The following is a 15,621-nucleotide window of genomic DNA, read 5'->3' on the forward strand; positions in this document are numbered from 1 at the left end:
AGAAAGTAAATACTTAGTTCTGCAAGGATATGGAGTGAAAGAAGCATATTTCATTTATCTTGATCTCTGTATGTCTTTTCTATCATATTATATTATGTGAGATAGGCACTAAAATTTTTTTGGGGGTAGCCAAGATTAAAGAGAGATTACAGGGATTAAATAAAAACAAAATAATAAAATCCTATTACTTCTGAAATAACTGAATGTCTTTAATGTATTCATGGTAACATGAATTTTCTATACACCCTTTTTGCTAACTGAATATATTCTGTTTACTTGATTAACACCTAGTGCTCTAAAGGGCACTAAACAGGCCTGTGTCTTGACTCATTCTGGGACATACATCACTATGTTAATCACGGGTTTTCTTTCAAACTTCTGTGTCATTCAGTAATAGATATAATGCTATCAAGAGTAAAAGTTTTTGAGCTGTTTTTCCTTCTTCTCCCTAAATAGCTATCAGTCTGTTGAAGCGTGTATTCCCTGCTCTGTCAAGCTCCCTTTTCATTACTGTTTTAAGGATATACCTTTAAATGGATCCATTCATTAATAGCAGAAACGGCAGGAAAGATTCGTGCAGCCTTTTTGTCAGCAGGCAAAACTGTCTTGAAGCTGTGGCTGTGTTATGGTTGAATTACTAAGTCTTGGGACTGTGAGAGCTCATTTAGCAACTGGTTTATTCCCCAGGACTTGTTTTGCCACTTGGGCAGCCCCTACGCCCAAGGGAGGCTGTTTCTCCATGCCAAGCAACAGAGCAGTGTGCAGCTGCATCTCCATCCTTCTGAAGTGATTTTGGAGTGTCTATCAAATGTAAAATAAAGAGAAACAAAATAGAAATGCGGGTAGTGGTGGTATTTGATGCAGTGATAGTATTTGTTTCCCAGGAGGTGTCATGGCACCAGCAAGTGAATCTCTGCTGTAGCAGCCATCGATCTGAATGGCTCCAAGTTGTACAAATCCATCGGAGGTGGATTCAAGGAACTCTTCTTTTCTTCACAGTGTAGCTTGTTATTGATTTCTCGCCCTGCACCGTTTTACTCAGCCAGGCAAGGGAGATTAGGAAGATTATCTTTGGGATATGTGCCATCCTGTTACCTTGGTTGTACTTAAGAGATTACAGGGGTATAAATGTGGTGCATCTGGAGGTCAAGTCTGAGACTACACAGCTCTGAGTGCTTATTTCTGTTGCACTTGTTATAAATTCCTTCCTTGTGTGTTTAATTTTTCACTTGCTTAGGTTAATGTCTCACGCAGTCTAACCATTAAATGTCCGTAGGGCAGGGGGTGGAATTCTGACATGAACTGTAAGATTAGAAAAACAATAATTTTGAGTTTCTTTTATATTTTCCTTACTGAAGTGCCCTGGACAGTAAGTTCAGCCTAGCAAAACTTTCGGACTTCTCATTGTCATGTGCAGTGGGCAGTTGGGCTGATGGGTTGGAGGTGGCACACTGAAGACTCAGATGCTGTGTTTGTTCATCAGTTTCTTCCTCTTAAATTCAGCATTCCAGCAAAAGGAATAGTAAAAGAGTGACATGGCAGTCTTATTTTGTTTCAGCTAGACTTTAAAGAGTCTGTCATTCGAGATTTTAAGGGATATTGAAGAATCAGACATGAAATTTGCAATTTTCCTTACTTTTGTCAATTAATTTTCCCAGAGAATTATATCAAGACTGTGGGTAGAAAGTGTGGTGCAGGATTAATGCGAAGTACTGTAACTGAAGGACTGCTCTGCTTCCTGAGGGAAAAAGAAATCACTGCGAAAAGAAATAGCAGTAAGGCTGCACTGGAAATCTGAAAGTGTAAATGCTAGATGAAAGGAACCAAGTTCAAGGAAGCGGAAAGACAATTTTTCTTGCTAAAACCAGGACTTGTTCAGTTGTTCCCTGATAGAAAGAGGGCATCAAAAAGTCTGACTGTATATCTCTTTCTTGGTAAGAGTCACAGCCATATGACTGCATTTATTGCAGTAAGGTACTCCAGCCAAACCACTCTTTCACCCAGTCTTTCCAGACTTTACAAAATTCATCTTTACCACACATTTTAGCTTTGGATGCATTTCTTCCACTGGACCTGCAGCTCCTAACACTGTTTGAGATATGAGGATGGCAACCAGGCTGTCAGTCAGCAACTGGTACCCCTGCAGCCACTGCCTCCCACCTGTATGTGGGAATGACCCCTAAGGTCATTCTTTATTGCCTTCTTTGGACACTCCAGTGCCTCAATATCTTTCTCAGAGTGAGGAACCCAAAACTGAACAGAGTACTTGAGGTGTGGTGTCACCAGTGCCAAATAAAAGTATCTGCATTCACTGCAGTATTGCTTTTGTTCATGGCATAATTATGTAAATGCTAGCTTTGCTGCAAACTGTGGCATCACAGAAGACTAATTTTTTTTTAGATTTCCATGAAAAAAAAAACCAAGACCAAACATAAAAACAAAGTACTGTTTATTTACTCTTTTCTCTGACTGTTTCAGTTCTATTCCTACTTACAGGATAATCAGGGCAACTATCTCACACTGTAAATGGAAAGGTGACTTCAGTATTATGTGGTTTAAGGCAGGAGTTGAAGCCTTCGTTTTTAAAGCTTATTTTCCCCAAGCTTATATTCTCTTGACATTTTTGCTAGCTTTATTTCATATTCACTCCATCACCCTAGTTATTTTTTTTCCAGTTACCGGGTGACCAGCACTCTATACAATCTCCCTAATAAGTGCCAAGAATGTCATAAAGAATTTACAAGTTTTCTGCCTCCTTGACTAGATGTCACTTTGTATGTAGCCCCAACATCTGACTTTCTGCAACCTTATCCACTTGTAAACGCAGGCCCTTTTGTTGTTTGCTAAGCTCAACTCAGTGTTGCCACTTTCTGATTTATTTCTTCTGTTTAATATTAGTGTTAAATTATTTTTCTCATCTGTGTGGTTTTTTTGTCTGAGAACTTTGGAGTGAAGGAGCTGGAAAATTGTTAAGAAAGATATTGCAATATTCATGCCTGAGATTCTTGAGAAAATGCAGAATGTTGACTCTTATTTTATTATTGTTGAATATTTAATTCAATAGGTACTGTTACATAGTATAACAGACATCAGTGCACAATATATACTACTTCCTCTGCGTAACTACTGGGTCTCTTTTTGTTATGTTATGTGTTATGGACAAAATATTTCTTAGCTGTTTGAGTACCTGAGGATTATTTTTTAGGTTATAGTGTTACAAAACTCACAAGTTTTCCATAGACTTGCATTCAGATCTAGGAAAATCATTCACTTTTCTTTTTTCCTTTTCATTCATGAATCCAAATGGTGGAATCAGTAGCATTTGTTTTCATGTTGAAAGCCAGAAACAATGTTTTTTGTTTAATTCTTCCTGTAAAAACTCACACACTGATGATTTTGGGTCTTCACTGAGCTGGTGGGATCATCCCTCTGATGACCTCAAGCCAGAAGGCAAAGCCCAGCCACCTCAAACTGGTGGGGTGCAGCATGCTAGTTAGTATTAGGTTGGGAAATTACTGTCATCTAGCTTCCTGATGCATTTTTCCCTACAGTAGTATTCAACTTTTCTGGCAGACCTATTGCTTGTGCCACTTGAATGATGGAAAAAATAGTCGTTTGTACCTTCTTTTCCTACAGGATTTACAGATAATCAGTACGGATGAAAACCAGGTATTTGTGGCTGTTCAGGAATGGTACCAGACAGACACATACAATCTGTACCAATCTGACCCACAAGGCATTTACTATTCTATCCTGCTGGAGAACGTCCGGAGCACAAAGCAGCCAGAAGAAAATGTCCTGATAGATATTCTGGAGGTAGGCTTTTAGTTCTTCCAATGTCTGTGGTCTAGGTGGAGTTTTCATTCTTTTATTTGGATTATGAATATAAATAATTTTCACAGTTGTCTTTAATGTAAAAAGGCTAGGATTTCTTTCTTGCTGTTAGTACATCATACTATATATGTGTTTCTCTCTTTTCCTGCTAGTGTGCAGTGGGCTCTAAGAACTAGATAATTGATATGATGTTACAGGGATGTGCAAAATCAGAGTTGATCAAGGCTTTCTGCATGTGAGAAATGGAGCTGACAGCACAATTTATTATTAAAGGAGGAAGTTATGTAGCTGCCTGTGTATGGCTTTTTTTCTTCTCCGTGGTACACTTCCTGACTTAGAGTCTCTTAGCAAGTAGATCTTTAAATAATAAACCCGAGAGCCTTGTGCTAGGTTTTGTGTCACCTCTGACAAGTGAAGAATCAACAAAATTAAATACTGGACAGCAAATTCACTTGCTTTCACAGGGTGTATCGTGCCAGCAGTGTTTGGTATGTGATGCTATCTTATGAACAGTTCTATCTTTGATCTTATCTCTCGTGTGTTTCGCGAGATAAATGAATAAAGAGTATAGCATTTTGGAAGGCACAAACTTGTCATCAATTCAATTCTTCCTGCTGCTGACTTCCATGTGAAGCAAGATGTACATTTGCACCAGTTTTGTTCTTTCTTACAGCATATAGTACTGACCATTAACAGGATCTCAAACAACATGGACCTTTCTTCTGACCCACTTTGGCCACTGTTATGCTCTAACTTGTCTGGTGTTAGTTTTCTGGGGGTTTTTTTTGTTTGTTTTGTTTTGTTTTTTTTGTTTTTGTTTTGTTTTGTGTTTTCAAACAGGTCTTCCTAAATGTACCAGCCTTCTTGTGGAAACGGTCAGCAGTAATTCTGATTACAAATATTGCACTTGCAGAGGTGCTAAATGGCTCTAAATAGGCTCTTCTTGGTGGGAACATGATAGCATTTTTTTTTCTCCTTTATCTTCTTCATCATTGATTAGCTTTTTCTTTTCAAATAGCTAGAGTAAAACATTTACTAATTACCAATTTACGCACAGATTATTTTCTATGCTGACTCTATTTAGAAATAGAGCTACTTTAATGAGTAAAGCTGTAAATTGTGTGCCACATTCCCACAGGGTGATACACTGGGAGCAGTATTTTGCAGCTCATTGCTTTTGGTCATTCCTGTAGGATGCAAAGCCATAAGAGATTAAGGTACTATCTCTTCTCTCAGCATCACCTAGAGCACATCAGTTGTGTGGAGATGCCAACTCTCACTCTCCTTTTGTCTGCAACAGTTACTTATTTAATTCAGTGTCACTCGTAATTTAAGAATTTCACAGTGTTAATGAACAAAAGTGAGAGATCCTAGATCATTGTGTACACAGAATTAATTCGTAAGGTTGCATTAAAAAGAACATGTGCAAATGATAGAGTAATTGAAAGACTGTTCTACATCTTTAGAATTGTTTTTGGAATTAGGTTGCATCATAGGAGGGCAATTTTATTTGTTTAAAGTAAGAAAGCCTGCAGCTTTCAGATAGCTTGTAAAATTATTTATTATATATATTATATATAATATATACATATATATTATACATATAATATTAAATATTAATATTAATTAAATTAATATATATATTATATATATTATAAATAATATTTATTATTATATATATATTACATTAAAAGTGTTTGTCTTCTTTACTAAATAGTGATCATCTATTCGTATCTGCAAATAGCATGTGGATTATGTACACTTCATAGCTAATAAAGATATGTTGAAGACGGTGGGAACGTGTTTTTGGGTTGTTTTTTTTTAATGTACTTTGATTTTCGCTGTGGACTTTTTTATGCATGTATCCCATAATTGGAACAGAAATCTTTAACACAGAGGTGATCTTCAGTGGTTGACAGTTTCCATCAGTGTGTAATTCTTAACATTTTCACTGTTGTTCTTCATTACCTGTTGCTGTCTTCACTTCATCTTTTGCTGGTACATCTACTATAAGCTCTTTTACTTGTCTGCTTTCATTTTCTCTTATGTACATTGTCTTCTTTGTACAGTATTTCATTTCTGCTAACGTTGCAAATATGATGGAGAATAATTGCCAAATATTCACATCAAAGAATGGCAAAAGTGTTAACTCTCCAAAAGCAGTATGCCTTTGAAATTTGTATCAAGTGCCGCTGACACGACTCAGTCACAAATTTGACTCAGTCATATTTGAAAACAGATACCCAAATGTGCTACTTCTATACTGGATCCTGTTTTGTTTCCTGTATGACTAAGAGCTCCACAAGTTGGAGCATATATTCTTGCTTACTTTCTTGCCTAAACAGTGACTCTTAGGCATTTAAATTTTAATCGCATATTGTTATATAACTGCATTTTTTTGTATTTCAGTAACTGCTGCTAATAAACACTGTGGGCCTATCTGAACACTAGTAGCAAATACTGTTCAACTGTTACTAAAAGAAAAGTGCAGTAATTATTGTCACAGAATACAAAGCCACAACAGTGAAAGTGTTTACACAATAGGTTTGTAAGGTGCAAATGACCTTTCTGAAAGTACTGAGGAACCACAATAAGAAAGTGGAAAAACAGCTACAGTAAAAAAAAAATCAAAAGAAAGCCAAAGGAACGGCGTTCTTGAATTCCCTGACTTGTCTTACTCTAGGAAACTACTTTCATATTTTAGGTAGCTTCTGGATTGAAGCTGAGCACTTCAACACTCCCTGGTGTTTAAATGTCCTCTTCTGCACAGCATGTTGTTTGCTATGCAACTCTTTTCCCTTCGTTGTAGAAAGACACTAACGTCCCACTTTTATACCAGGAAAATAAGTCAAGGAGTGGAAAGTGACAAAGAATTTGTCTGTCTCATTGTCACAGTTGAATCCAGTAGGTAAATTTAACATATAGATCTTAAAATATTTACAGAAAATTCAGATATGAGATTCCAAAGGTCACAAGACAAATATATTGGAAAGTTCTATACAGTGGTAGGGAGGTTTTAAAGCTGCCAATTTTATGCAGTGTAGTTACCGTTTTTATTTGTATTTGTTTATTATTATTATTATTATTTTATTTTTTAGCTAATGCACCACTCCAAACCTCATTCTTCTGAACATTCTCTGAAGGCTGATGCCTCTTGAAACTCATTATTTAAAGTAGAATTTATGCCTTTCTTTCAAAACAGTGCTGAAGTGCTGGTCAGCTTTTATCTTTTAGAGCATTGGTGAGGTGTAGTTAATTGACACACTGAAATTTTTTTCATGATATTTCTGTGCCTGATAGGATTCAAACTCCATATTCTGCAGAGGTGAAGTTACCCTAGCCCCTTGGCTGGATTACAGATGGGAATGGCAATGAAGAACTTTTTCAGACTGATTCTCACTGTATGATTATATGGAGCGATTGATATTTATTAAACAAGACTGAGAGAAGAAAAAAATATTCACAATGTATTACTGTTTTTGCCATCTACAAAGAAGAGGGATTCCTCCCTTGCAGTCCTTGATCTAATTACTGCTTAAATATTTAATAGTATTCACTACAAAAAATATATGCACAGAAATTGTAATGCAGCTCTACCATCCTCAGTACATGTTTGAACTGCTCAGCATTCATGTTCATGCTCTCTTTGGAAGAAGGAATGCATAATAAATTCCCAGCAAGTTGAAGTAGCTTTGACAGTTAGGAATGCACATTCCTTATTTTTTCCACTCTTATCACCTCCATTACCATGCAATTGACTGTTGACTTGAGTCAATGCTGAGCTTCCAGCATCCTGGAAGAGTAAGCTAATCACATGTACATGGGTTTTAAGGGGGAAGGAGCTTGTGAGAACTTTGGGTAGCAAAACAGTTATGGAAAATTTGATTATCTGGATTTAAATGTATTTCCAAGTTCTAGGGTATTACTGTAACCAGCAGAATATAATCTCTGTAGACTTTGGTCAGTTCCTTAGAAAAAGAAATATATTTATGAATGATAGAGATCAAATCTTTAGCCTGCTGCTATGGATGCCTTCTCTTCAGCCTAAGCACAGACATTTTTTAAAATGTGTATCAAAGGAAGTTAGTGGTAGTTGGGGGAGAGAAGAATGGGGAAAAAAAAAGAAAAAAAAAAAAGGAAAAAAAAAAAAGAGGAAACTCTAAGTGTTTCTGATAAAAAGTAAATAGTAAGAGGCAGATATTCCTGTTCATGCTCAGACCTGCACAATTGGGCAGCTATACTGTGCTGGAAATGGTGTATGAGTAGATAGGTGTTTCCAAGAATTTTTCAATAATTCAGAAAGCCTCATAAGTAATCATAGGGTAAACAGGGACACTCTTAATGAAACTTTCTAATTTGATGTGAGATCTTACCTCTTTGTCCTTTTCCTCTTAATACTTTGTTTTATTTTTATTTTTTCTCTTTTAAGCTATCATTCATTTCCATAATGGAGAAAATACTAGAGGCATGCAGTTCAGAGCCACAAAAGAGCAGCTGATCAGCAATAATCCTTGCCAAAAAAATGTGTATATGCTGGTTAATAACTTTTTCTCATTTATGCTTCAGGTCAGAGGTGTAAAAGGAGTCTTTCTGGCCAACCAGAAGATTGATGGGAAAGTTACAACCCTAATAACCTACAACAAAGGCCGTGACTGGGATTTTCTAAACCCTCCAGACATTGATATGAATGGAAAACCTACCAACTGCAAACCTGTAAGTGGTCCCATCCTCTGTCTGAACTGCAAAAGAATTATTTCTATGGACAGTATGTGTAGCAGTGCAGGCAACCCAGGAGCTTTGTGCTGAGATTACCAGTTAAATTAATACACAAATCTACTTGCATGACATGAGCAGGGATTTAGCTAGCTGTTAGTCCAGTCATCTTGTACAGTGAGTCATGACTCCGCCTATAGCTCTGCATTACTTATTTTAGAGCTTAATTTGATGCAAAGAAGACAGCTTTTCTTGTGTGTCATCCACACAACCTAATTCAGAACAATCATAAGAGTAAGTTGTTTCAGGATATAAGAGGCACATCAGATGCATCTTACCAATGTCTTTTTTGTTTCCATCTTTCATACTTTTATTTCATCTTAAAGCAAGATAACCCTGTTAAAGGAACTCTTGATAGTTGCTTGGAAATAAAAATCACATTTAATTGCATCAAAAAGTCCTTTTTTTTTTTTTTTTTTTAAGTTGATGTTATTGTATTCCTAGCTACCCATAATATCTCGTTTTTTGCGCTGTACTGAAAAACTTCATATTTTTGTCAGTGATTCTCCATTCATGGGGACTCCAGGCTCTGAATTTCTAGGCAAAATAAATGGTTTCAGTCCTGCTACTGGCAGAAATTTAATCCTTCTCCACATAGAAAGGGGAGGGCTGGAGATGTTGGCTCCTGTTTGAAAATTTCAGACTGTGCTATATGTCTTAAGCCTATGGGTCCTGAATCTGAGCTCTCAGATCAGTGGAAGAATAGCAGAAGCAGCAGCTGCTGAGCACCACTGGCAGGCAGCAATAATGACCTCCAAGTGCCACTTCAGTAAGTGCAAGAGGCAGTAAGTTGCTTAGCTAAGAGAGATGGTGATCATCCAAAAGTCATTAAACTATTTTTATGATTCTTTTTTTCTAAAAAAGAAATTTTACCTAATTTTTAAATTAATCATCATTTTACCTAATTACTTGAGACCAGCAAACATTCTAATTATTGCTGTTGCTGCTAGCTAGAGACTTTAAGCAGTTCTGTCAGATGGATTTTTTATACAATAATTTCATTCCGACTTCTTTTTTATTGTCAGAGTCAGACTATGGAGACACTCTTGTTAGATGGCTTAGTGTGGTGTTTTGGTCTAGACTCCACTGGAAACAGCCATTCTCTGTAGGGATACATCAGAGCAACTGTTCTCTGCATGGGCTTTCATTATCACATAAGCCTAACTGTTACCAGCATTTTATTTTTTTTCAACCTCTGTTCTTTTTCCCCCACAAGCCTGATTGCTACCTTCACCTCCATCTCCGCTGGGCAGATAATCCATATGTGTCAGGAACAGTCCATACGAAGGATACTGCACCAGGGCTCATCATGGGGGCAGGTAAAAGCACAACATTATTTTGTAAGACCTGAAATGTAGTAGGAATTGTTGATTTAGTATTGATTTAGTATTTTGGATTATGACATCTACCATTATAGAAACATTACCAAAATAAGGCTCTCACTGAAGAATGCTCTCACTGAAGAACGTTCTGTTACAGGATCCCTGGATCAAAAGATGTAGTAAAAGTTAATTGAATCCCCCAGAGCTCAGTCTTCTAGGACAGCTCTGTAACAGTTAATGCCATTATGTTTCTCTATGTTGTTTAGTGTCTCTCTCCCCATTAATGAAGTATGAAGCAGTGGTGATGGCTGAGGGACCTGTCATGTTGCCTGGAAGTGAAGATCCTTACCATCTCCTCTGGCATCATGAACAGCTCAGTAAATCCAATAAATCTAAACAGTGGCCAAGTCTTTGTTCTTCATAAAGATCATTTGTTTTGTAATATTTACAAATTCCTTTCCAACTAAAGGGAGATGAAGTGAAAGAGGCAAGTGTGTCCTAGTGCTGAGAGCGATGCTTGTGCTGTTCCATTATAACATGCATATGGGACCACGTTACTGTGAAGTCGAATTTAATAAAAGAAATTCTCTCAGAGTATTGACTACTCATCACTAAAAACATTCATGTTAGTCTGTTTTATTTTGTACCCTTGTGATTCATTTATTCATTTCATTTGATTTTCCTTTCCTTTGCTTTAAAATCTTGAAATGTTAACAGTTATAAAGTGCTTTTTATGTCTCATTATTTTATTCCGTTGTTCTGAACTATGTTTAGATTAAATACACGCATGTATTACTTCTCTTTTCATGAAAATGTATCTGTTTTTAATCTATAATGATTTCTGCTAGTGTTTTATAGAAGGGTTATTAAGTTGAAAATTTCCTGAGAATTTCAAGGCAAACATATTTGGTGTTGAAAGACAATGACAGTTGCTATTACTTCAATATAACTAGATTTCCTTACAGTAAATGGAGTTTAAGATATTTTACTGGAAGCAGACCTAAATGGAAAATGCTACATTGTTTTTATTGATGAGAATGAGACTAAGAATATATAAGATGCCTTTGTGGATACATTTCTTGGAAGTATCTAAGTAGATATTTAATTCACATTTAATACATTTCAGTGTTTCAAAAAATAATAACCATCTCAAGGATCTTCTTTTTACATAACGGTGCTTCCTATTCTGATGTAGGTTCTTTATGCCTCTGCCTTTTTGAAGCAAATTAAGCAATGTGGTTTTATAAATTAGTCTGACACTTGTATTTCATTTTTCTCTGTCCCTGCATTATAATCTGATGTGATTAATTGATACTTTGGGGGATTTTGGTTTATTTTCATTTGGTTGGATTTTGTGGATACTTCTTAAGTGCACGGCTCTGAGGTGATAAAATGGATGGCATGTTGGAGAAGAGTACTTTGCACTTAATTCCTTCCTGGAAAACAAGACCATCGAGGAATGGCTGAAGGAACTGTGACTGTTTAGTCTGGAGGCTGAGGGGAGACTCTTATTGCTCTCTGCAGCTACCTGAAAAGAGTTTGTAACAAGATGGATATTCTCTTTTCTCAGATGACAAGTGACATAGGACATGAGGAAACAGCCTCATGTCACACCAGGGGAGGTTTAGATTGAATGTCAGGAAGAATTTCTTCATGTAAGGGATGGTTAGGTATGGGGACAGGCTGCCCAGGGAGATGGTGAAGTTGCTGTCCTGAAGATATTTAAGAGGCATGATTGTGGCACTTAGGGACATCATTTAGAGGTGGGCTTGATAGTGCAAGGTAATGGTTGGACTTGATAATCTGAAGGGTCTTTTCCAGCCTAACTTATTCTGTATGATTTTATCACTTTGATGTCTTACCATGCCTGGTAAATAAGCTAATAACAGCTTTCCTCAACGTGGGAGCCTTTTTAATTATATCCAGATATCATTAAGAAACAGTCTGATGTGTTACATCTGATCTGATTGTTGAGCAACTTGTTATGGAATTAAAATGGTAGACACGCCATCACTCATAGCCACCAGGTAAAGTAAGAAGAAATTTTCCAGGGATAGTGCAATATATTTTTCTCTGGTTGAAGGTTGCAAACAGAGCAGAAGGACTTTGTTTTGTAAGTATGAAAGAGCATCTGCGTGCTTGCAAACGGATGACCTGACTCAGCTCTGATTTTGTCTTGCATTTGTATGATTTGAATGCTCAGGTCGTGTAGATTCAGTGCATGTCCCCAGTCTTATCTGGCAAACCTGACATCCTTGTAAACTTACCCTTCTTATCAGAAATAATTTACATACAACAAGCTTGCATTTTTTTCTGTCCCGATTCCCAACATTGATAATCACATGCAAATCAACAGAAGTACTGGTTTCTTTGCACATACAGAAATCAGATTATCTGGACTACATTACACTCTATTGGAATTTCACTGTTAGAATTAGTGAGAGCGCATCATCTGCAAGTGGCAGATGATGATATAGATCCAGGAATGTCAGTTGATCAGTGTGACTATGAACCATCAGTGCGTTGCACTGTGGAAAAGGGAAATGTATTCAGAGGGTAAAGTAGGTAAATAATAGCCAACAGGGAGAGGAAAATATTAATTATCTGGCAAAATACTGTACTAGTAACAGTGTGTACAGTTCTGATAATCATTTTTCAGGACCAGTGAGCAGATGCTGAGAAGGACTTGGCAATTGATGGAAATAGAGATTCTGTTTACATGGAGAATCTCATTAGCTGAGAAAAATAAAGGCCAATAAAGAATATGATTTATTCCTGAAAGTGTAACCATGGGATAGAAACAAATGCAAGTAAAGAGATGTTCAATGAATGTATGGTATAAACAACTGGATAAGAACTGGAAATCAGAGAATAGTTTGTAACCATAAGAACAATGAAACTGCTCCTCTCAGTGAGAGCATTGCGGTTATTAATCAGGAGGCCAAACAACAGCAACAAAATCACTGTAATGTGGAGATTGGATACATAACAGAAGGATGATACAACACAGTTGCTTGTGACAATTGAAAGCATAACCTGTAACTTAAGGATTTTTTTGATAGTCAGCTCGAAAAGTAGACCACAGAGATGTCTGATTATTGTTTTCATTTAAAAAAATAATTAAACAGAAAATAGCATTAATGCCTAGAACCTTTGGGGAAAATTTAATAATGCGATGTTAAAATTGCATCTTTTATAAATCGCATTTACAAATAAAAATTGAACTCTATTAAAGTTGTATAAGTAGTTCTAAGGAAAATGTATTTGTAGCTTATAAATATATATAAATTTTGCAGACAGAATATTAAGTTTTATAGCTGCATATTAAAGTGTTCATTCAAGTAACTGGTTTGTTCCCTTTAAGAAGTGTAATAAGATTTTGCATTGCATTTGATTTTTAATCTTGGCAGTGACTTCTTTTTTCACAGTATCAGCTATGAAATGTGTGTCAATTGATGTGTAAATTTTTTACTATAAATTTGGAGAACTCTTTTATGAAGAATGTTTAGAGAAGTGTAGACTTTTCAGGTGCTGGTTTACTGTAATTCTCTGCTTAGTTTCCAGTCCAGATGGCAAGCCAAGCAAGCGGTAAATTTTGCACATCGAGGAAGTGCTGGAGAGTTCAGTTTACTTTTTGTCACATCTGGCTCAAATACATTGCATATATTGTGATAAATTTATAACATTTTTCACAGAAGTAGCATACAGAACTGCCACTACAGAAAGGATGAGGGAACAGTGAGATGACAGAGCATTTCCTAGAGCATTTCCTAGAGCATTCTAGAGTAAAGATCCTGCAATTCCCAAAGACTTTTCTCATGTCATGTTCCCTGACTCTGACTGTGAGTCACTCCCTCAGTCAAACACTTCTTTGTTTTGCCAAGCAAAAAGCAGTTTATCTGGGACCTGAAACACAAATTGGTTGCATGCATCTTCTGTGCTGACTAGTAGTTTACAAACCATGACATTTTAGCTTGTTCATTGGCTAAAGAGATGTCATAGCTGCATTAATTAACAGGCAGTGTAGGCACAGGGCATTTACCTTTTTGGAGTAGGTACCTGCCTGTGTGCTAAATTTCAGTGGCTGAAAAAGATTTTCCATATTTGAAGTGTTCCTTGTAGGGATTATTTCTTCTCATGGTAAGCATGTCTAAAATCACATTAAAAATGTGACTAATACAGTGATAAGTAGTGATTAAAACATGTAAATTAATAATAAATTGTAAATGAAATTGAACTCCCATATTTTCATGACTATAGATATCTGCTAAAATGCCTGAGCTGTGTGGAACTTTAAATTAGCTAACTCTCTTGGTGTCTTTTTGCGTTCTCACAACTATACCACATTTCAAGAGAGCTTGACTGTCCACTGATCATCATCAAAATGCATTGTTTTATTTCAGAAATCAGATCACTGTGCTATCAACTGTTAATTTGGCATGTGCAAAGGTAGGAATAACTGGGAGAAATGCATGGAACAGCAGTCAGTGCCCCTGTACTTTCAGCCTCGCCACTCTTGTAGAGATGGAACTTGTGTTTTATGGTTACCTCACCTATTCCAGATGCAGTAACTTTTTCAGTATGAACTTCAATTGTGCTCAGTGTATTATATTACCTTTACTTGTTACCACAGAAGGATTTTGAGATGTAATACCCAATAAAATGATGAAAGGATTCCATGTTGTATTGACACATCTGAGGACTTACTTCAGACTTTTACAGCTATAATAAAGAGCATAAAATTTAGCACGATTCTCCAGATAACCAGCTTACTGTTATATCCGTGGGTTGTGTTACAGTTACAACATACCAGAATGTGGTGGGTAGCAGGATGGCATTTAAAAACTGTTCTTTTTTGGATGAGACATTTGATGTCTTTGACTGAAGTGTTGGCTCCCAGTCCTTAAGAGTTGAACAGAATTTGGCTATTTCTTACCTTCTATACCCTTGACTGTTGATGTCAGTTTTGTTTTGTTTTATTGGCCACCACTTTTAGCACAAATATGGCTCATAATTGCATTCAGATACAGAAAAGAAATTTCAGGGTATTTCAGCTCAGAAAATAGAGCACTTGTGTGACTTTGCTGTTATTTGTTTATAAGGTTATTAATGTCAGGACTTTCTTTGCATTTCATTTGAGGTGAATTGGAGCTGCTGGAAAGGAGTTTATAGGGTTGCATGTTTATAGGCTGTTACATGTGCTTGTTAGCTGACTTAATTCAGTAACACCACACGCTTTGAGATAGAGCCTTGAATCAAAACTTTTGACTCAAATATAGCAATGTCTTTGAAGTTGCATTTTACCAGGATATAAAAGTTTAAACAATGTAATTCTTTAAATAGGGAAAATCCGTAATGTTTTTGACATAGATTAAACAGAAAGGTTCGGAGACATAATCTGTAGATTTCACTTTATGAAGTTTCCAAAATAAAGTGGTAGATATGTTTCTCCTAAAAAAAATCTGGACATATTGGACATTTCAGCCTTCATCAATGCCCAGAGCATTACATCAGCAATCAGAAGTCCCTCCATGGATCACCTCTGCTTTTTTTTTTTTTTTTTTTTTTTTTTTTTTTTTTTTTTACCCTTGACAATAAAGTGGGCTGCTTTCAAAGGTTAGAGAGCAGTGTTCTTTCCCAAAGCAATCCATCTCCATGCCAAGTCTGTCATTAGTTGTATTTTTGACAGAAT

At 36.4% G+C, this 15,621-nt stretch overlaps 1 protein-coding gene across 1 annotated transcript in view; it reads left to right on the top strand.

Annotated features, from left to right (window-relative positions):
• The window catches only part of SORCS2 (sortilin related VPS10 domain containing receptor 2), a gene marked incomplete at both ends in the record, with an annotated part of 510,226 nt that overhangs the window by 440,005 nt on the left and 54,600 nt on the right, over nt 1–15,621 (top strand). Inside the window, 3 exons of the mRNA XM_079534212.1 lie at nt 3,637–3,816; nt 8,401–8,547; nt 9,824–9,926. Coding sequence (XP_079390338.1) covers nt 3,637–3,816; nt 8,401–8,547; nt 9,824–9,926 — 430 coding nt within the window. The remainder of the gene's footprint in view (nt 1–3,636; nt 3,817–8,400; nt 8,548–9,823; nt 9,927–15,621) is intronic.

Source organism: Tetrao urogallus (assembly GCF_951394365.1).
Source record: "Tetrao urogallus genome assembly, chromosome: 4".
Taxonomy (NCBI): Eukaryota; Metazoa; Chordata; class Aves; order Galliformes; family Phasianidae; genus Tetrao; species Tetrao urogallus.